The sequence below is a fragment of the Sturnira hondurensis genome, unplaced genomic scaffold (genome assembly GCF_014824575.4).
Source record: "Sturnira hondurensis isolate 20B ecotype Veracruz unplaced genomic scaffold, ASM1482457v3 Scaffold0006413, whole genome shotgun sequence".
NCBI lineage: Eukaryota > Metazoa > Chordata > Mammalia > Chiroptera > Phyllostomidae > Sturnira > Sturnira hondurensis.
Window position 1 is genome coordinate 25084551 of NW_028079044.1, and position 23587 is coordinate 25108137.

At 43.9% G+C, this 23587-nt stretch overlaps 1 protein-coding gene across 2 annotated transcripts in view; it reads right to left on the minus strand.

Annotated features, from left to right (window-relative positions):
- Positions 1-21566: 21566 nt before the first annotated feature.
- The window catches only part of STK3 (serine/threonine kinase 3), a 249686-nt gene continuing 247665 nt past the window's right edge, over positions 21567-23587 (minus strand). For both annotated transcript variants that reach the window (XM_037048259.1, XM_037048258.1), the window contains one exon: positions 21567-22714. In XM_037048259.1, the coding sequence (XP_036904154.1) occupies positions 22556-22714 (159 nt within the window). In that variant the 3' untranslated portion in view covers positions 21567-22555. The remainder of the gene's footprint in view (positions 22715-23587) is intronic.

Sequence of the window (23587 nt, forward strand, 5' to 3'; positions counted from 1 at the left end):
CAGGGCACAGCCCATCCAGAGGAAAGCTATGGAAGGGGCCGGAGCTTCGTTCTTTTGTTACTGGGATGGACGGGTGGGGGCATCCTGACCGCATTAATGCTGTTGGAATGTGATTCTGGCAGCAACTTGGAGGCGTGGGAGCGGCTAGCAGACCTGTTTCAGGTCACAGCCACAGTGCAGGCTGGATAGAAGGGAGGTGGTTGTCGAGGAGGGAGACTCTACAGGACTCCATCAATGACTGCAGTGGGGATGTGGAAGAGGGAGCCCTGGGGTGGCTTCTGGGTCTCTGGCTGAATTGGTGGCTGGCGGCTGCGTGGATGGTGGTGCCACCAAGAGAGACAGGGAACACTTGGCTCCGTCCCCAAGGCTGAGTAGTTGGCCAAGTGTCTGGAGCATACAGATGGAGGTGTGTGCAGGCAGAGGGGACTCTGAAACCAAATCATCCACTGAGCGATGAAGTTGAGACCAAGAGTGAGGTGGTCCGGGAAGGGGACAGAGAAACAAAAGAAAAGAAAGAGGGGCCCCTGCAGGAGATGGGCTTCTGAGGGGCAGCCAGAGGGGTGAGTGAGGTCCTGCCGTTTCTCTGCTGGCCCATTATCCTAGTTCTCAACTCCCCCCCTGAGAAACGCCCAGTGGGAGGGCTCTACTGGCGGCCTCAGCTTTCCTCTTTACCCCATTCCCTACTTTGTCAGTGTGATCGGCTTCTGTCCCTACCCCTCTTCTCACACTCTCTCCTGAAGGTCACCAGTGCTTTCCTAATTCCTAAAGCTACATTCAGTGGCCTTTCCTCAGATTCTCTGACCTGACAGATCCAGCTTCTAACTTCTGTGTACTTCCCCCTCTCTAATTTTTGGACACTGCGCATTGCTGGTTCTCCCATGGGCTCTGCTTCTCTCTCTCAACATCCCCACTGGGTCTTCGTCCTCCTGGCCCTCTTCACCGGGCATTTCTCCAAAACTTCTGTGTTTAGCAGCCTGCAGCAGTCTTTACCCAAGCCGCAGCCTCAATTGGTACGCAAATGATTCACGTGTCTCCTTGTGTGACCCCAGGTCACTCCTGAGCCCCATATGCATCACCATGTGCATTTGGAAGTCACCATGCTTAGAGCAGACTTCCCGTCACTCCAGACTTGCTGTTCCTCCAGTCTTCTCCTTCACTTCTGTTAATGGAACCACAGCGCTCTCAGCCACTAGGGTTAAATTTCCGTCATCTTTGAATCCTTTCCACTTATCTGTCCATTTACTCGCCATAACAATCCATTTTTTCAATGTGAACCCTCCACTTTTATTTTTAAAATCAATTTTCTAAGATTTTATGTATTCACTTTTAGAGAAAGGGAGAAAGACAGGGAGAGAAACATCCATGTGCAAGAAATACATGGATTGTTTATCTCTCGCATGCCCCCTACTGGAGACCTGGCCTGCATCCCAGGCATGTGCCCTGGCTGGGAATTGAGCAGGCAACCTTTCAGTTCGCAGACCAGCACTCAATCCACTGAGCCACGCCAGCCAGGGCAGCAATCATTTCTTGACAGCTGACTAATTGCCAAGAACCACATTAGACGTAAGGGAACTAAATTTAAAAGGTATTGCTCATAGCTCTCAAGCAGTATAGATTTTGTGGCCACTTTATTGTGTATTGAAATCATCTGGGAGAAAATGTAGATTTCTGGGCATCACCCCATTAACACAATCAGACCTTTGGGGGTGGGCCCCAGGAATCTGCACTCTCCAAAGGCTCTCAGGTGACTTTGATACAAGTTACAGTCCTCTCACTGTGTTGTTCATTCCCCCACTCAGTAGGACAGCAGGTTTTATCAATGCCTCCTTCACAGGACCCTGCACCATGGGGCCTTTGCATCCAGGCTAAAGGCTCCCATGCCACTTCAGTCCTGGTCAACTCACATTTTATTAATTACCAACAGGCCCATGCCCAGGCTCCCCTCCTCCGATCCATCTTTTTCTTCAGCCTCCACCCCCTACCAGGTTCATCTTTCCCCTCCCGTTACCTCGGACCTGCTGGTGGCTTCTGCGGCGACTGCTGGTGCTTAAGTTGAACACAATGGCAGCCACACAGGGTCACAGCTGAGGAAGTGAAAAGTCGGTGTGGGCCCATTAAGGCTAAAAAGACAGGGAAAGGGCTCCTTTGGGAAGGGGTTGCCTTTCAGTGGGGTACCCAGGGATGGGCCATAGGGGCATAAAAGACTTATCTCCAGGGGTACACAAAGCTGGCAACACCAAGGGCCTGAGTGTTGTGTGGGCAGGCTCACCACCTGTCCAGGGGTGGCCAGTCCTCAGTCCTAGACTCATTGTCTCCCGAAGAGACTTGGGATCTGTCCAGTACCACATCGTCTGGGGACGTCCAGGGATGTGGTGTGAGGCAGAATGTGGTAGAAACCGACTCGAGGGATCCAGGGCAGGTTTTTCCACTCAAAACTCTTTGTCGCATACCTCTCCAGACATTTAAAGAATCCTGAGATATTTTCGGACCTGCTATGAAAAGAGCTGAGGTGTCAGCAGTCAGACGCCCATCTAACCACTTCCCAGGAGGAGAGCTGGCACGACTCACTTTTGATCTGACAGCTTCGTATTGATTTTTTTTTTTTTTTTGCCGACTTTGTGGGTCTGCCAGGGCTGACTCTACCAGGAGCGGGTGCACTGTAACCCGCTGTGTTCAGGGTCAGTGACTATGAAGGCCCCCATCGGAGTGTTCCAGCCTGCATTTCTCTCTGTGCATCGCGAGGGGGAAAAGGAGGGAGACCGCAGGGCACAGAACCAAGGGTGCCTCCGGGCTTTCACACCGCCTGCTAAAGAGAAGGCAGCCGGCTTACTTTGTGCACGTCCCAGATCTGAGATGGAGGGCTGCTTTTGGAATGACGTGCTGGTGGGACCCATGGGGGCCCGAAAGTGATTCTGGGCTTTCTCATGGCGGCGAAGTCTCTTCCACTCTGCCCCTCACTCTGCCTGGAACCAGGGAACCAACGATTTACGATGTTTAGATATATGATTATGTAATTTGTCAATTTTAAAACACGAGACCACTGTAACCAGTGGAAAAATCCTTCTCATGTTAAAAAATAAAAGTAAAAATCCCAGTCAGACCAAAATGTCCTCCTGACCTCCGCGTTCACCTGAGCTTCCACCTCCCCAGGGGAATATGTAAACGTGTAACCTTGCTTTAAACTGCAAGGTGCCCGGAGCCCTGATGCTGAGGGACTCCTTTGTGCTGATGTTTCAGGGGTGCACTCAAGGCCTGCACACTGGGATGTGCAAATGTCACAGATCTGGGGAGACAGGGGCGCGGCCTCTGCAAACAATGCCAGAAGAGGAAGCAAGAGGCAGAATTCGATGAACCAAGAGGCAGGATTCAGGGTGCAAAGCCCTGCCAGCCAGGCCCTGTGCTGAGTGGAACGGGAACGACTTGTCTGTGGGCCCTTGGCCCCCAGTACTTTCAGGGGTGAGCCATTGGCTGAAAAGCCGCCTTGAATGGCCCCTCAGGAGCAGTGTGAAATGTCACCGAGGGGCGTACACACGTGTGTGTCTGTGTACGAGTGTATGTGTGTATGTATCTGTGAGTACCTGCACAAGTGTCTGCAAATCTGTGTGTGTGTGAATCTCTGCGTGTGTGTCTGTTGGCTTAGGTGTTTGTATGTCTGATTCTGTCTGCCTGTTTGTGTGAGTTTGTCTGTGTGTGTGTGTGTGTATAAGGTGGGCCGGTTTGTGTCTCTCTACGTGTCTGTGAATGTGGTGAGTTGAAAGACAGTGGTCTTACGCTTTAGGACAAATGGGCGGAGACAGCTGTTCCCCAGGGCTCCCACTAGATGTGCCTCTGCACTGCCCCCAAGTTAAATTACCTTTCCTCCCACCCAGTGTCTCTCTCTCTCTTCGTCTCACAGAAGGTAATACATTTCCTTCTTAGCTCTTATTGTGATTTGTCGTTTTTGTTTATTGGGTGATGTTTGTCTCCATATCCATGCGAGCAGGGATATTTATCCCCTGTGCCTAACTCAGTGCCTGACAAATAATAAGTGAACCAAGGGCAGAGGGTCTGGGTGCAGAATGGGGTTAGGGTCCTCTTCTTGCACGTGATGATGCTAGAGAAATCGCAGGCCTTGGGGGGCTGATTTGACCTGCTGTGTTACTGAGGCAGGCCTTGGGAGGCCCCCATAAAGGGCTTTCACAGCGATGTGCTTAGTGAGCCCCCCAGGCTGGAGACCTGTGCTGTGCTGGTCGGGCAGTGGCACCAACAACGTGACTGGAAGGGACAGCCTCCCTGCAACACACATTTCTGAAAGAGCCCCAGAACTGAGAAAGAGCTGCTAAGACATCTCCTCAAGTAATGATGAATGTGTGAACCAGTTCGCAGGTGCATAATGTCAAATGATCACTACATCAGCACCCTGATCCTTGGAGCAGGGTCCAGCAGAAACCACCCATGTGGTTAACCAATGGCAGGCACTTGCCCACTGTTGGGATGGTGCGATCACTTTGCACTAGTTAGAGGGGCAGCAAAAACCCAAAGCCGGACCCCCCAAATCTGAGCCCACCTTAGAAGTGTGTCTTCTTTGTGGCTGGCTAAGTAAAACACCGTCCATGGATGGATTGGGCCCTATACATCCCTTGCTGGATGGCAGATGAATCTACCGGGGGAGGGGGTGAAGCTGGAGAGGAGCAGCTAGGTGGGAGGTGTGTACTGGTGTGGGAGAAGGAACCACCCAGGGTGAACTTGTCTGCTTGTACTAGCTGAGATTCTGGGCATGCAATGGCCCTTCTCTGGCCTTCAGAGAAGAGGTGACATCGGAGCTGTGACTTGTAGTGTGAGGAGGGGAGTCAGAGAGAAGAGCTTGTGTCCAGGTTCCTGGAGGGCAGGACTCTGAAGGTACCGAGGCAGCCAGCATCAAACTCACTCGCTCCCCTGGGCCAGGGCAGGATGAAGGGGGCGGAGGGGGTAGAGGAAGGCTGTTCAGTGTGGTGGGGAGCCCGGGAGGCATCCAGATGGGCCTGTGGGAGGCCATGGCCAGGGGCTCCGAGAGCCCAGACATGTGTGTGTGTGTGTGTGTGTGTGTGTGTGTGTGTGTGTGTGTGTGCATGCAGGGCCTTTGGCTACAGGGTCCAGCTTCTACACTGGCAGTCTAAAGGCAATGTACCCAATATTTGGTTTTTTAAAATTAATTAATTACAATTTTGGTAAAATATACATAAATAAAATTTACCATTTTAAGTGTGCTGTTTAATGGCATTAAGTACATTCACAGTGTTCTATAACCATCTGCACCATCTATCTCTAGAAGATTTTTCCTTTTGCAAAACTAAAACCCTGTGCACATTAAACAGTGATTCCCGCCCATACCTCCCCCCAGCCCCTGGTCCATAGTCAGTTTTGTATCGGGTTTCATTACACCTGCACATATGTGTGATTTCTTAGCGGGTGCTCCCCCCAAGGTAGATTGGGGAAAAAATCTATGTAGATCTGAGTTAAGATTCTAGGTCAGATATATCCTGGCTGTGAGAACTTGGTTGAGTAACATCATCTTTTGGGGCATTTGTCTTCTCAGCTAGACCAGCTAGCCGCCTGACCTACTAAGCACTGGGCTGAGAGCTTGACGTCTATTCACACATCTAATTTTCCCAACGACCCTGTAAAACGGATTCTGTTCTTCTTGTCATTCTGTACGTGAGCATACTAAAGCCAGGAGGGGTTAAATAACTAAGGAGCCCGAGGCCACACAAAGCATTCACCTTGTGGAGAGGTACCCTAAAGAGAGTGGCAGACACAGAATTGGTGCGCGGAAATGTCGGTGGCTGCTGCCTTCTTCAGGAGTTCTCCCCAGGTGTGGTGTGGAGAGCCCGCCTGACAAGAGCTTCCTTCGTGCTATGGAATGTGTTTTATAGACGTTCTCTCATTGTGGTCGTCACCACAACACTAGGATAGTTTTCACATGTATTCGTCAGTGAATTTGTAATTATACTAGTAATGGTCAAATATGTTTGTCATAAAAAATATCAGGCCTGAGAGGGAGAATTCCAAACCCCAACCCACATGACCCTCTAACTTCAGTGCCCCCAACAGCAGAACTGCAGGGGGGTGTACCTTTTGAGAACTCCCTGTTTATGTTCAGAACACTATACCTGGGGAATTGAAGAGTAGTGTTGTAGATTGCTGTGTGCTGGAAATGCTCAATATCATGCAGAGACTATTTCCCATGTCAGTGCATAAAAATCAACCTTATTCTATGTGGCTGCTCCTAGCATCCCTCTGATGGGTTGTACCAAAGTTTATTTAGCCATCCCTCTCTGGGGATCAATTAGTGAGACAAGTAACACTCTTTTCATTTGGAACCTGGGTACATTGTCCAAGGCCTTCCTTCCAACTGGAAAGTGGCAGAGCTGGGCTCTATCCCGCTTCTCTGTGGCACCGAGGCCAACAGTCATGCCCACGGTAGTGTAAATCAGTGATCTCAGCCACTGTGCCCCAAGGGCTTTTACAACACGCAGCGCCGACCCCTTTTCCCTTAGATCGTCAAATAAAAAGATGACAACAGCCAACGTAACAGTAGCCATCCAGTGTGAAGGAATCAAAATTATACTTATTTTTGTCAGCTCAGCAAAAAAAAATATGTTTTTGGTGTGCCGCAGAATTTTAGCAATTAGTTTATATGTGCCATGAGATGAAAAATGTTGAAAATCGCTGGTACAAATTAATACAAAGATTTGCTTTAAAGTCTGATGGAAATCCAATAGTTACTACCTACATTTATTTGTTCAACCCACGTTTACTAAGCATCTACCATGTGTCACACAAGTGGTGGGGAACCTCCTTCGCCCTGTTTCTCCTGACTTCCGCTCCCTTTCACACCTCCCCGCCTACTATGCTCCGCCCCTTTTCCCTCTTCATGAGGCACAGTCTCTGTGGGATTTTTTTCCCCTACTCCCTTACCTGACAACAGAAGCCTTCATTTCCAGGCCTACATCTTCCATCCAGCTCTGGACCCAACTTTCCAACTGCCTCCAGGATTCCTATGCCCGGCCCTGCCATAGGGCTCTAAAATTCAACAGGTCTAAATCTGAACGCCAAGCCTATCCCTCAGACCCACTCCTATTCTAATGAGCTGCATCACTGATTTGGGCTGGCCCAGGCGAGCTCCACAAGGACATCTCTCATCCCTCCCCCCTGTGCCCGAGCCCCGAATCCACTTAGTGGCCCAGCCCCACTGCCTCAGTCTCCTACACAGTTCCCGGATTTGCCCTCTGCTCTCCATTGCCGGTCCCCGGCCATGGTTCAAGCCCACAGCCCCTTTTCCGGGACCAGCACCTCTTCCCCACAGTTCTCCAAGCTCCCAAAGCACCGATCCGTTCCTGCGTTAGCCCTCTGCAGCGCTGACACTACAGGTATCTCTAGTGGAGGCACCGACTATGTTCCAGTCATCTGAACATTTCCGGCACAAGCGTGTCTCAGACTCCCTGAAGGTTTGCTGAACGTATGTTAGCACCAGCGACGTTTCCAGGGGTGCTGGGTTGAAGCACCACAGCGCTTTGTTTAAGGTCCTCCACTCCTAGGTCACGGTTTTCATAAAAGGGTGGGAGTAAAGACAAAGCAGGATTCCAGGCTCCTATGCCTAAATGTGTCAGCTGACTGAGAATTCGTACCATGAAACTTTATTCCCCAATTTTGCACTTACAAGAGCATTACAAATAATATGATTTTCACTGCCTTTGCATGGTGATGCTTGCAGAGATGACATCAGTCCTTGGATTTTGCATGTTAATCACCCATATAGTGAGTTTATAAAATAAAAAATAGAACTGGTAGCAAGCTACCTAGCATTGCTCATTCCCTGAATATTTTATTTTGCAAAGCACTGCGGTTGGCTCCTCGGGATGCAGGGAGCCCTAAGATGATTCTCAAAAACAGATATCCTTAACTTTCATCCAGACTTCTGTACCCTTAGCAAAAGAATTACAGGAACAAAAATCCAACTGTTTCACAGCTAAAGCAAAAAAGAATATATATTCCTTTTTTAACATTTTGGTGAAGCTGATATGATGGATCGGTCTGTTTTGTATGGTGTAACACTGCAGAGACATGACCATTTCTACCACATAATGGCAATGAAGAAGCTCATGCCTCCTTCAGATACGGGGGCATATTCATTCAGGCCTTATTACCTAGTTGGATGCAGGAAGTGCAGCAGTATCTTCACAGCCAGTGTAATACTTATTTGTTCAGGGGCAAACCAAACATTTCCCCAGGTTCCAAAGGCCTGGATTCCGAGTAATCTAACTCAGGTGCGGGAGATGACACCCCTGCTCAAACGTTGTGACAAGCAGGCCTGTCTGTCCTCAGGGAAGCGGTCTGTTTTCAGTTCATTGCTCCGCCTGCATCTTTGTTCCTTCACTCGGTTATCTTCCCATCCCCCACCCAGCAAACACAATGACACTGGAAACAGCGATGAGCAAAGCAGGCAATCCATGTCTTCATGGCGACAAGCCAGGGCATGAAACACTTAGAAAGTGGGCTTTTAAGATTTCTTAGCCGTTTGCCTAAATCTGAAGCTTAAATCACATTTCTGCGCAGATGCTACAGAGAAGAGGAAAACAGGCCCAGGCTGGCCCTCCCTGGGAGAGGACAGACAGAAGATTAGGGGGTGCTGCAGTGCAGGAGGGCAGAGTGTGGCGATAGTAGCCGGTGTGCGGGCAGAAGCAGGGGCATCCTTGAGCTGAGTCAGGAAGATGAGTAGGATCGGCCACTTCAATGCTGGGAGGTATGGGCAGGAGCAGGCAGAGGTCACCTGAAGGGAAGCTGAGAGCTGAGGGGGCTACGTTTGCTTTAATGAACTTGATGCTGGAGGCAGCGAAAATCCAAGGCATTCTGGATTGATTGTGTCAGCAGATGGGGGTGGGTGATTTGAGGACAAGGAGCCTGGAGCAGAGACCAGGCTGTAACAGGCTAGACAGGGGATGAAGAGAGCCTGAAGGTCCGTGGAGAAAGAATAAACATGTAACTCTCTAGCTGGTGTAGCTCAGTGGATTGAGCACGGGCCTATGAAGCAAAGGGTCACTGGTTTGATTCCCAGTCAGGGCACATGAGAGGCAACCACACATTGATGTTTCTCTTCCACTCTTTCTCCTTCCCTTCCCCTCACTCTAAAAATAAATAAATAAAATATTTTTTAAAAAGAATATACACGTGAGGTCACAGGTGCCAGAATGCTTTGGAAGCCTGAACTGGCAGGGGGATGGTGTGGTGTAAAAAGCAACAAAGATGCGTGGATTCCCAGGTTTCTAGCGTGGTCACTAGACTGTAGGTGAGAGCACCAACCAGCGGGGCAGAAAGTATGAGTGGAACAGTGCTCAGTCACTGAACTGAACATGAGATCTGTGGGTGGCACTAAGAATGTCTGGGCTGAAGGCAGGAGTTGGGGAGACATTAGCAGGTAGGTGTTGACTGAATTGACGGTGACGCCACTGACAGACACTGAGACCCACCCGGTAAGGCCTGCGAAAGTCATCCCTGCGTGTACTCAGAGAATACTGGTCGTGAGCATCGCTGTTGAATTGAATATTGATGGCGTGCTTTCCAGTGCATGCTCTTAAAGAGATACCCCATTTTGCTGTGTATAATGCACACTTTTTGTCCCAATTTTTGAAGGAAAAATAAGGATGCACATTATACATGGGCAGTACCCAATAATACCTTGTATCTGTCCTTGTGTTTTGTAATTATCTGTTACATAAAATTTCTTGTAGGATAATGTTAAAAATAAATGCTAAAATTCCTTCATAATACAAAGAACAAGCATCTAACTATAAATGAATACAAAATTGAATTAAAAAATTAAAACAAAAATTTTTTTTACTGAAAGGTTGGGCCAAAAACATGGGTGCACATTATACACGGCAAAATACGGTACTTCTTATCTAGGTTTATTCTGAGCCACAGAGTGTGCTTTTGTGTTTTTTGTCCCCCTAAGTCTCAGAAACTTTTATGATCATAACATAATTCTATATAATGTATTCATTTTTAACATTAACAATGCAATGGTTTTTAACATAATCATGGAGGCATGCAACCATTGCCACAATGAAGCTGAGAACATTATCATCACCCCCAAAAAGGAACTCTGTGTCGGGGCCTAAAGACGGTGGATGCAATCTATCAAGAAGATCGCACCAGGAGGGCTTGGCTGAGGCAACCCAAACAGGATATTGCAGCCAAGCCAGGTGGCCCCACCCTTGGGGGCATCCCTTGATCACGAGTACTAACTACCAATCAAGATGCTGATCACACGCCCACCCACCAACCGTCGCTAAGAGCATGCAGTGAGCATGCACAGGACAACCTATTAGAACCACCTCCCCTTTTCCCTGCCCCCATATAACAGCCCCGCCCAAAATAAAATTCGCAGCTTGATCAGAATCCTTTGTCTTGCTGCCATTCTTCGCGCCTCTTGTTCCCATCCCTATTCATCCGTTTCAGGTAGACTCGGGACCCCAGTTGACTGTTCCGTGGGACGGAACAACTCTGTACCCAGTATTTCATTCTTTTTTATTGCCGAACCATATTTCCTGGCATGGATACACCACACTTTATTTGTCCCTTCACCAGCCGATGAAAACTTTTGGCCCACAGACCGACGCTGTCCAGTGGATTTATAATGCACACCATGAGTGTGAGTCACACAAGTAACTTTAAATTTCCTGGTAGCTACCAGAGAAAAAGTAAAAGCAAAGAGAAATAGGTCAAATTAGTTTTAATAAGACATTTAAACCAACATCCAAAATATTATTTTCTATGTCATATTTTAAATGGTTCAGACAGTCCACATTTTATTTCCGCTATGTCTTCAAAATACAACGCACATTTTGTACTCGCCGCTCATCGCAATCTGAGCCACGTTCCAATGCCAGTGGCTACCCTCTGAGGCAGCGCAAACAATGTAAACTGTTTCTGGTTCCCTTTTTTCTTTGGCTTCCAGGAAGCTTTGGACCATATCCATGGTAAGTAACGTTTCCATTAATACGACTCATGGCTCTGGATTGGTTCTGTACATTTGTTTTCCCTTTGATTTATGTTTTCTCATTTAGCCTTCATTTATGCTACTTTGTTACACTTCATGCCTTGTCCTTTGTAAATCGCCCCAGTGGAAGGTCTTGGAGAAGAGGAACCGCTGATGGAGGAGGATTGATATTTCCACTCAAGGTTAAGAGCCGGTGAACAGACTTGAGGAAGGGAGTTTAAGCCTTTTCCTTAGATGCTGCTGCTAACCTCCTACCCACCTCTCTCTGGCCCCTCTACCCCAACACCCAACCTCAGCGAGGCCCTGTAAATGTCATTTAGTCATACTCTCAAGTAATAGAAATGAGCACAGCTCCGTGTGACTGGTAGACAGACACCAGGAAATAGGCCAGTTACCACTAGGAATTAATTTATCTAGAAGACAGTCAGTTGTGGGAAAACAAAAACAAAGACAAGACAGACCACATTAATTCTGTGACCACCCAAACCGCAAGATAAAGAAAGCGAGCAACACAAATGCTCCTCATCGCATTTTCCCTAAATGCTTTCATTGTGTGATGAGATTTCTTAGACAGTGAAACGTTTACCAAATATTCTTTCCCACCTCTCTGAATTTCTATAGGCTCTGTCCTCTCCCACAATGCCCCTCTCCCTCCCCTGCCTTTCCAAGCCTCAAGACCCAGTTCACGTGTCCCTTCAGGGAAACCTACCGCAATTCCTGCTACCATCGGGCTCTGTAGCTATCTTTCCAAGTACACGCATCACACTTGTGTGTGTCTGCCCTACACCCGGCAGTCGACACCAGCTCTTGGCCAGGAACCACGTCACCTTCCTTTCTGTATTTCCACACTGAGCATGGGCACTGGCAGGTAGCTGCTGTTCTGTTGATGTTTGTTGGTGAGTAAAGAATGTGCACGTCCAGCCCTCGGGGCTCACAGAGGCCGAGCACTGTGCCGAGGGCTCTATTCCCATCTCATCCACTCTTCACACCCCTCTGAGGCTGCCTCCTGTCTGACAAAGACGGTGAGACTTATGCGGAGGTTTAATAACTCACCCAAAGTCACACATCACGTTAGTGGCAGAGCTCCAAAGATATCTATTTTTGAGGAGTTCCACAGTCTGTCAAAGATGTAAGGTTTCTTGTCCTTCTAGAACCACCTCAGTATCTAAAGAAACGGATTTGCCTTAAATTGTACAGAGTAAGGACTGGCCTTTTCTGCCAGAGGGAGCTTTTGCTCCCTTCAGCTAAGTTAGAAACAGTTACTGGAGGCTCTGGCTGGGTACTCAGTTGGTCCAGAGCATTGTCCTGATACGCCAAGGTTGTGGGTTCAATCTCCAGTCAGGGCACATACAAGAATCAACCAATGAATGCACAAATAACTGGAACAAATCAATGTTTCTCTCTCTATCACAGTCTCCAAAAATCAATAAAATAAGAAGTAGTTACTATAGACACCTTTTGTATGTATTGTATGTATTTGCTCTTACTGCTTTGAGTAAATGTCAAGGAATCTGGCAAGACTTTTAGAGTTCATTGAACGAGAATAAGAAACTAGCAAGCCATCACATTTTTGTGAAACTGAGATAATTTTGCATATTAAGAACTTGAAAACCGTGTTTGGACCTCTGTAATTGCCTGCCAGATTAAAAATCTGAATCATTTCCCCAATCACTACTGAACTTGTTAAAGCAATGAATTTAACCTCAGAATCAAAAAGTCTTGCTGGAACTTGCTAAGGCCCAGGTTCATTAGTCCATTAATATCAAGTTCTAATATCAGGTATAATTTTCAAAGAACACATTCTAAGCATGTAAACTGATTTATGGTCATCAGCTGGTGTGCTTTTAACATAAACTTCTATACTTTATGAAAGGTCCATAGAGAATGGACTCATGAGTTTGCATGTGCATTCATTAGTAATGAAATAGTTCTGTATTTAAGATTCCGCAGCGCTGGTTGTTTTTAACATGAAAGACTTCGGTTGCAAGTACTGTTATGTCTTCTCATTTGAATATATTTGCTTAGAATATTTTCTAAGTAGGAATGAACGCTGTCGTGGAATAAGTGGAAAGAAATACACAGCTGTGGGGCTGCCCCCACCAGCACGCCCTGCACAGGCTGAACATTAGAAAGAGAATATTTTAAAGCTGACAGCTTCAGTATCAGGTTTTATTTAGCTTCCACTCAACTAATTACAGTTCACCTTGGAAAATTCTCTAAAAATTTAAAAAACCACCAGAAGCTTGGTTTAAATCTGGGCAGATACTGCATTTTCTACTAGAAAAAAAAAAACTCATTAGCTTTTAGTGCTTTCTCATAAAATGGAATAGACTTGTTTTCCTATTGAGGAAATGTCCCTTATGACACTATTTTGTAATTTGTGGTTACCATCGTCATTTCTATCCTGCCAAAAAACAACCCCTATTTCCCTTTGCTCCCCTCCATTTATTTTCTTCATCCTTCTCTTTTCATTTGGAATGTGCAGTGGCTTCTGAATAGAACAATAAAAATGGAAAAATACTGAGAGGTCAATAGCTCTTTTAGGGATTCTGACCTGGTGGCTGACCTAGTGAATCAGTTTTTTTTGTGTGTAAATGTGATTTGAATAGGTTGCTGAGGGCGGAAGATATGAAGGCCAAGGGCATTCTTGTGGTTCCTGTCTTAGCGCATTCCCAAGGGTTCTGACAGGGCTTACCTCAGTCTCCAGGAACCGCACACCCTGGAGCTGCCTTCCTCCCTGTCAGTAGCTCTCAGGTGGGGAAGGTCTGAGCAGGGTTCTAGGTTCAGGACCTGAACAGCAAACCCCTTAACACATGTTACCTAATCTGACACACATGAGAACCCTGTGAGGGAGTAAAAAATTACATGAAAGGGAACCAGAACCCACTTAGTGGAAAGACTTATACCTCCAGGTATTTACTTTCTTTTGAAACATTTTTTTTTTAGTTTTTATAAATATAGGGTCAGGGAAATGTAGGTAGTCATAGAATCCTGTAAAGCTATTTATTACCTATAAATTTGATTCTGAGCTTCTTGGGAACAAAGCAAAATTAGGGCGTGTACAGAAGGTAGCCAATCAATGTTGTTTCTCTCCTTCTCATTCTCCCTTCCTTCCCCTCTTTCTAAAATAAAAAATAAAAATAAAAAATAAAAGTGTGAACGATTTGAACCCAGTTAAATTAGCTTCTGAGGCCATGCAGCTTCCACTATGCTAATTAACATTTCTCTAAAGTACTCATTATCAAAGACAGAACTTTGGTAAGGGAGACAATAGAACATATTTTACTTTATAAAAACATAGTTTTCAAAGCAAAAGAATGCCAAATATATCCTAATAATGAAAGGGAAATTTTTTTTGTATATTTCATCTTGGAAACTCAAGTAACTGCACCCTGCTTTTCCCCGCTATGTGTAGAAAGGATGCCATTTTAGAAAGTAAGGTTCCACTGAAATGTAGAAAAGGTACAAATCAGCTGACCATGGTCTTCTCCTAACTTTAAACAAAAAAGCCTCTCCTTTTAAGACAGATCAGCAGGCAGGCTTAGCAACCCTAACATTCTAAAGCCAGTCAGACCTCCCGTGTTCTAGGCAATGAGGCCTAGAGGAAAAGCAAAGATTTTGGAGCCACGCAAACCGGGAGTTAAGCTCATGCTGGTATTGATTAGCTTTGTAACCTCATTTAATCTCTAATCCTTTCTTTTCTGAGTAAACAAACTATGCATCTTGTTGTGAAGGTTTGAGATAATATATCAAAAGCTCTTGGCTCAGATGCTCAACACCTGGTTGATTTTATCGTTATGATTCCCTGGATATAATGAAAGAGATCAGCTTAGAGAAAACAATTTTGTTGTTTGAGCTAATGTCATTCAGTGAAACTTTATTTACTGCCAATTACATTTCATATCCTGGTAAGCGCTGAGGAGAAACAAGATGGTTAAACACCAAGTGTCTGCTTTCAGGAGTCTTTTAATCCAGTCGGAAGATAAATAATTGTAACAGGGCTTGGAAGCAGTTCAGTTTGGTGGAAGACAGGACTCAAGTAAGACAATAATGTGGGGTAAGGTCATGTCAGTTGGAGCAAGGCGCAGGTCTTGAATGTCAGGAGGCAGAGTTCATTCTTAACTTGGTAGGTAAAGTTCAGTGAGAAGAGTGACCCAAAATCAGAACTTTAAATGTAAGGAGCTTAATTGCATGGGAAAAAGTGGTGGAGGGAGCCTGAATAATGACATGGTCCAGTGTAAGAACAGAGAGCTGTTTTCTGAGATTGGTGAGAGAACTGAGTTGGTCACTGGCTTTCTCTCATAGGGTCTTTTTGTGACTTGGGGAGGAGCGGCCGAGGTTGAGGGTGTTGTCTGTGGATGTTGAAATAGGGAGAAGCTGGCCAACGCTCCAGAGGTTAAGCATCGGACTACCCAGCCAGGTACACAGACACCCTTGGGCCCGGATCTGACCATGATGCTCAGACAACACAGTAGTGCTCTCATCAGATCCCAGGTTCCTGGGCGTCAGGGCCAAAAAGAGAACACCTAGTACTCCAAGACAGAAATACCAAATTAAATGCCTGTGCCTAATAGCAGTTTAGTAATGCAATACAACTCCATTTTTTGGCGTTGTTTTAGAATGTTGTATCATTAGTCGTATCAGTATTTATTTTAATCATCAATCTTTAACATATGGGATAGGAAAGGAAAATAGCATTCCTACTGAATGCTAATGTGTCAATAATTTGGAAGGATTTCCCATAACTAAGTTAAAAACACCTTACTAATATACAATTTCCACTAAAGAAGCTACATATCCTTCAGTGGGTGGAGAGTGAATTTAAACCTTGGGTATGTGATTCAGTAGAAAAGCAGAGAAAAGAAATACAAAATCATGTAAGAAATATACATAAGGTTGTTTAACATAGCACCAGACACAAAGTAAGTATCCCAAATAACAGGTGTTATTATTCTGAAATCCATTTAAGTAAATGCATTTTCTTCTCTGGTTTATATTAGCAAAATTAGTTCCTATTTGGAACATAAAACTATTCATGCTATTCAAAGTAAATGTATTGTAAGTCTGTAGAAATGAGTCATCTAAGTTCATTAAATCAAAGAAAAAAACTTTTTCATTTATAGAACAACATATTCAATCAGGCTGACTTTTCAGCAAGATGAAACCCTCACTCATGAGCTTCAGTTGCAGTTACAATACTGTATTTATTAAAGAACGGGGGTGTGCAAAATGTACCTATTTTTGGAACATTCTCAGCAACCGTGGTTAAAATAATAAGAGGTTCCTTCTCCTTTTTTTCTACTTACCCTGAATTTATTTTTTAAATTAAATTTATTGGGGTGACATTGGTTAGTAAGTTCATACAGGTTATGAGTGTACAATTCTATGACACGTGATGTGTATATTGCATTGTGCACCTTCCACCCAAAGTCAAATCCCCTTCTGTCACCATATATCTGGCCCCCTTTACCTTTCACTATGGCTCCCACCCTGCTACTCTCTGGTGACACCATATTGTTGTCTGTGCATGAGTTTGTTTTGTATCCCATGTATGAGTGAAATCACATGGGTCTTGGCTTTTTATGACTGATTGCACTTAGCATAATATTCTCAAGGTCACCCGTGTTCTTGCAGATGGCAGTATTTCATCTTTTCTTATGCCTGAGTAGTGTTCCATTGTATCCAGCCATCTACCATTCACTAATGAAGCCATCTGGCCCTGGACTTTCATTTTGGGGAGGATCTGTTGATTGGTTTATTTTGATTTTCCAATTCTTCGTGATTCAGTCTAGGTAGGTTAGATGACCTTACCCATTTCTATGACCTTATCCATTTCTTCTAAATTATCAAATTTGGTGGCAAGTAGTCTTTTTAGTATTCTAGTATGATCCTTTATATTTCTGTGATGTCTGTGGTAACTTCTCTTTCATTTGTGCTTTTGTTTATGTGAGTCTTTTCTTTACTTAGTGAGTCTGGCCAGAGTTTTGTCAATTTTATTATCTCTTTAAAGAACAAGCTCTTTGTTGTATTATTTTTAACATGTTTTGTTCTCTATTTCATTCAATTGTGCTCCAATTTTTATTATATATTTCTGACATATAATACAATTCTTATTATTTTTTATTGCCGATATGTTAGGCTGCTTTTGTTCTTTTTTTTAAGATAGGGTTGTAATGATATAAACTTCTCCTTGACCTTACTGACTTCACTGCAACTCAGAAGTTTTGATAGTCACATTGTCATTCTCATTTGTCTCTCTATACCTTTTGACCTTACCTTCTATTTCTTCTTTGATCCATTTTTAATAGTATGCTGTTTAATCTCCATATATTTGTGCGGTTTATGTTTACTTCCTTTTTGCAGTTGACTTCTAAGTTCAAAGCATTGTACTTGCAAAATATGCTTGGTATGACTGCAATCTTCTTGAATCTGCTGAGGCCAGTTTTGTGATTCAGCATCTGGTCTGTCCTTGAGAATGTTCCATGCGCATTGAGGAGGAATGTATAATCTGATGTTCTGGGATAAAAGGCTCTGTAAATGCCAAGTATGTCCACTTGGCCTAATGTGTCAGTCAAGGCTGATATTTATCGATTTTGTTTGGATGATCTATCTAGAGCTGTTAGTAATTGCTTTATATATGTTGGTGCTTTCTGACTTGGTGCATTTGTATGTAAACAAGTATTATGTCTTTGTGATGTGGTGTCCCCTTTATATAATGTCCATCTGCGTCTCTTGCTACCTTTGTTATCTTGAAATCTTTTTTCCCCCAGATATAAGCATGGCCACACCTGCTTTTCTGTGGATGCTACTTGCTTGGGGAATAATTTTTCCACCCATTCACTTTCAGTCTATATTTTTTTACAGCTTAGCTGCATCTTCTGAAGGCAGCATACAGTAGGATTTTGTTTTTTGATCCCATCTGCTACTTGGTGTCTATTGGTGAATTCAGTCCATTTACACTTAGGATAATCACTTGTGTATGAGGATTTCCGGTAGCCATTCTGTCTTTTGTTTTCTGGTAGCTCTGTGCCTCCAGTGGTTCTTTTCCTTTGTGTTCCTGCCTGTTGTTTCTATTTGGTGGTATTCTATACCTTTCCCCTCTTTTTTCCTAAAGTTATATGTCTCAGTTTTGGAATTGTGTGTGCATGTGTGTAGGGGTTACCATTAGGTACATGAGAAAGAAAGTTTCATATATAATAGCCCTTGTTCTTCTAAATACATCCACATCTCCATCTCCATCCTCCTTTGCACATTCAGAACACCTTCTGCTTTTACATTTTATGCCAAAAATTACCTGTTTATGCTGTAAGTGTATCGGTGATCTTGCTCCTAGTTTTGTGACCTTTTGTTCTTTGTTTCAGGTAGAATAACCTGCTTGATTATTTCCTGCAGTGGAGGTCTTCTGGTGATAAATTCCCTCAACTTATTCTGTATTCCTAAAAAGTCTTTATTTCTCCTTCATAGCTAAAGGATATCTTTGCTGGGTATATTATTTTGGGCTGGTAATTTCTCTTTCAGTAGTTTGAAAATTTGGTTCCACTCTCTTCTATCTTGTTTCTGCTGAGAAGTCTGATGACAACCTCATGGGCTTTATACTTAATAGGTTACTTTCTTCTTTGGCACCTTGAGAACTGTCATTAATTCTGACAGTTTTAATACAATGTGCCTTGGAGAAGGCCTTTTTGGATCGAGGTAATTAGGTGTTCTGTTTACTTCTTGGTGTTGAGAATCTAGCTCTTTCCACAGGTTTGGGAAGTCCTCGTCAACTATTAGTTTGAATAGCTCTCCACTCCCTTTCCTGTCTTCCTCTTCTGATATGCCTATTATTCTTACATTGCTCTTTCTGATGGAGTCAGTTCTTATAGAGTTTTTTTTTTTTTAATGCTCAAGTCTCTCCTTCCCTCTGTGTCATTTCTAGATTTTTATCTTGGATATAACTAATTGATCAGCTCTATTTCCTGTGCTTGCTAGTTCATTCTTGATCTCTTTTGCTGAGTCCTTCATCTCCAGAATTTCTATTTCATTCTTTTTTAAAGTTTTAAAAATTGTTGGTAAAGTACTCATTGTTTGTTGACTTGATTTTGGAGTTCATTAAATTGCCTATCTGTGTTTTCTTACATCTTGTGTTTTTTCAGAGTTGCAATCCTGAATTCTGTCATTTAAATCGCCTATATCCATGTCTTTATTTTATGAAGATTTCTCATTTTCTTTTTCAACTGCCTCATTATTTTGGTTATTCATGGCATTTGACAGATTCTCTGTCCAGGCATCTATACATGAGTGGCACTTCTCTAGTTTATTCATAAGAAATATTTCTGTTGTTTTCCATCAGGTGCTATACTTCTCTGGCTTTTCACACCTAGGCAGGGTGGTAAAAAGTGGCCTTTATTCCCTGGGAGGGTGGGTGCCTCTTCTGTGATTTGGTTTCTCTGTTCCCAGGGGCCAACCCTTCGTGGGAATGCAGTGGGCAATGGGGCTCCAAATCTGTGAAATCCCAGTGCTGTTCCCTGCAGCCAGATGCTGTCAGTAGTGATGTGTGGGAGTGGGGTGAGCTGGGGAAACCTGCTGCCTCCTTTGCTGCTTTGCCCTCCCAGCTGACCTCCATGGTGTGGCCCCTGCACCTCCCCCTGGCCCCGGGATTAGTCACAGAATGCACCTTTTGCTCAGGGAGAAGGCGTTTCTGTAGTGTCAGTTCTCAGGTTTGCAGATAATGTGCTTGTGCTCTGCCACCCAGGAAGAGTAAGTGGTGGTGAGCTCTGGGAGGTTAAGGGAAGGCTCTGTGGCTTTGCTTCTCTGGAATGCCGATTGCCAGACAACTCTGTGCTTCATTCCCGCCCAGGCTGCTGGGCTCAGTGCAGCTTGTACTGCCCACTCCTGTAGGAATAGTCATGAGATCTCTCTGCCTCTCCTGGCTGAAGGGAGTACCAGCAACAGCCCGATTTCTCCCCTCTCCAGGCCTAGCCCCCCAGTGAGCTCCGGGCTGTGGGGCTGCATCCGTGGTGCTACGGGTTCTCCCTTCTTGAAGAAACTTCTTAAACTCAATGAAATAACTTGAAAACCCTCTTTCCTAAGCATCCAGATTAATCAAGTCTTACCTAGATTTGAAGGTTTTTCATGGCTTTTGGTTCTTTAAAATGTAAATTCTTGTTTTTTCTTACTGGTGGGGAGCAGACAGTGAGAAGGTAGGAAAATTTTTTAAAGAGATTTTATCCTAAAATGTTCTGAAGCTTCCTAAAGGCTCTAAAATGAAACAACGTCCATTGTTTTTAATTCTCTTATATGTGTATGTTGTGTGTTTAGGAAACATAGGTATAATGATAAGGCATAAAGTCTATTTACACAAAAAACTGCAATGTGATGGGAACATTCTATATTTAATATTAAAAGAAGCACTCTTATTAAGACTCATTTAGTAGCAATTGTTAACAGGCCTCATTGACTTAATTTGCATACACTTTCTAATTTGGCAAACTGGAGAGAAATCATCTTCATGGGTTTCTTGTCATTTCATGGAGGTGGTTTTGCTCAGAGGATAGCAAACCAGTCATCTGACCCCATCAAATTAGGCACGGGGTTAGACAAGTTACTGAAAAGAAAACAACGAAGAAAGGAAAAACAAGGTCGCTGTTCTGAGCTGACTAACTCCTCAGACTGAATAGACTCCAGTAAAGATGCGGCTGAAGCATATCTGTAAATTCAATCTTCATTCTTAAACATTTATAAAATTTTCACTAGTTACCACTATTTTCAAAATCTTATCATTTATATCCAATTATACATACAATTGACTATTTTAAGGATTCACTAGAGCAGAGGGAAATGTTACTCCAAGGCATTAGCTGGGACACAAATGCTATTTTGAAAAGTAGAAACTTTCCAAAGATGAAGTACCTTCTGAGGCTGTCACTAGTGAACTCGTCAGCATTTCCCTTGTCTTGACCCCAAGCAGACAGTAAGGTTGCATTTCCCTGCTCCTGGGAAATTAGCAGTGGCCATGTGACTAGTTCTGAACACCGGCTGTGGATGACCTGACGTGTCACTGCTGCTGGAGCCCGTGTGCGCCTTGCCAGCTCCTTCCCTTGCTGTGGTGACCGCCAATTTTGCAGACAGCAGAGGCTCCGCCAGAGGCAACCCTGGGTGTGAGTGACAGGAGCAGGGCACCTTGCCAGCCTGGGGTGGGCCCCCCTGGGGTGGGCATGGAGCACCAGGGAGACACAGCCTGTTACGTTAAAGCACGGAGGGGGCAGGGTGGTTACCTCTGCAGAATCTTGCCTGTCCTGATTAATAATGTACCTTCCTCACCTGGAAAAGACAATCCTGGTGATGAGCTAAAAAACAAACACAGAGATGAAGTGTGCTGGGTGTCACAGTCAAATTTATTTGTCTTTATGATTTACACAAAAAGATGGCCAGATGTAGCTCAGAAAATGACTGGTCCCAGTTCAATCACACAAATGTAGATTCAGCTTGGAAATGGGTTTCTTTATGAGGATTTTAATCTTTTTTTTTCAGTTCCCAAGGCTTGCACAGTTCAATGCAAATGGTTTTGCTATTTTGTTATTATCAGGCACATGATGTTTACCAATTCCCAGGAAATAAAAGAAATCAACAAAAATGTCCCGTGACAACTGAGTACATGTTCACAGAAATAACCTTGATGAGCTTATTAGAGTTTCACATAGTTCAGTTATAAGGCCTACATATGAAACATAAAACAATATTAGAAAATTACATTTGTCTTAAGGATTTATTTCTTTAAAAATATTTACCATATCTTTCTTTTGTGCAAAGGTTCCATTGATTTCTTTGGTATTAAACAGTACAGTTCTGTCTGACTAAATATATATCTCTATTTGTACCAAACATCAAGAATTAAACAGTTAAAATTTCAGGAGGTAAAAAATGGAATTAATGCTTCAGTATAAAAAATGCCTGGCCCATGGGGGTACTACCACTATTACTGCTTTGCTTCTATTGAAAAACTGTCCTGGAAATCAAGGAGTGCACCCCACGGCCCTCTGCTTAAAGTATAATTTGGTGGAACGTTATTATCTATTACTGTATCACGACCTTCACCAAAGCTATGCTGATCCTGTTCTTAAAAAAACAAAACAAAGTGAAATGGCATAAATAAATAAGTTTACCAAATGGGAGATAATAAATAGGCTACTAGAGGAGAATAAAGAATATTGTAACATAAAGCCCTTCAGTGCTGTACAATTAAACAATAGCTTTGGATTTTGAAAATCTCTAAACACTGCCTTCATTTCATCACACGGTTACGGTGCTGGTATGCAGCTGACAGTTACAGAGAATACCTGTCTGCTGTTTTCATCATTAAAAAATGAAAACATAATGGATACACCTGTTACCTGTGCCTTTTGGGAATTTACCTGGGTATGTACTAATCACTCGTTGACTATGGCCTAGTTGTAGAGCACAAATCTTAGGGATTAAAAAAAAACACATACTATTCCTTCAATTCTTAGTGGTTTCTTGGTCTCCAGAATGGTTATAGAAACAGAGAAGAAATTAGACTCAAAAGTTTTGCTGCCTTCTTTTCTTTGCATCCATTGCGTCCAGAATAGGCTGCCTCTTTGCAGTGTACCTCTGACGAAGCTCTTCTATTTCTCGTTCCATCATGGGGTCCAGAGCTTTTAATCGCATCTGTAGTTCTTCTAAACTTAGATTTTTCAACTGGGTATAGAAAAACAATGAAGATATTAATATAGCAAAATTATCTGCAGTAAGTTAAAATCTGATCAGTTTTAGCATAACTATTTCAGCAAACTTGTTACATTATCATTGAAATATAGTTCAGCAATTAAAATAGGAATCCTTCCATGAAGAACTAAGAAGCCACATCTTGTGGCTTTGCAAGTAATTTGCAACAAAATTAGAAAAGAGCAAATGAAAAATATAAGCTGGTAAAATATATGTTTTCGAAAAAAGGCAGAAAGACAAATCTACTGTTGCCAACAGACTCTCAGGTTATGCTCTGGATATACATGTAAGTTCTGTCAGGAAAAAGCCCAACCATTGTTAATGTAATGGGGATGGTTTGCATGACATCGGTGTAACCTGCAAGCCAAGGAGGGTGGGCTGGAATGTGCCTGTGTGAACAATGATGACTTCACTGTATTGTTTAGTGGGGGTGGTAGACGCTGTTGAGTGAGCACGTGTAGTGTGTGGCCATTGTACTGAAAATGACTGAGCAAGCAGAGCAACGAATCTGCATCCAATTTTGCATTAAGCTTGAACATTTCTCCACAGAAACTATTCGGATGATTCAGAAGTCCACAGCTGGGAGCAACTCGTGATTGGCAGCTCCAGCACAACACCGTGTCCACTCATGCATCATGTCTCATGCAGAGTTTTTTGAGAAACATCAAGTCACCCAGGTGGCATAGCTCTCCTGAAGCCCAGATTTGGTGCCCTGTGACTTCTGGCTTTTCCCCAAACTAAAAATATCTTTGAAAGGGAAGAGATTTTAGACCATCAATTAGATTCAGGAAAATATGATGGGGCAGCTGACTGTGACTGGGAGAACTATGTGAGGTCCCAAGGTGC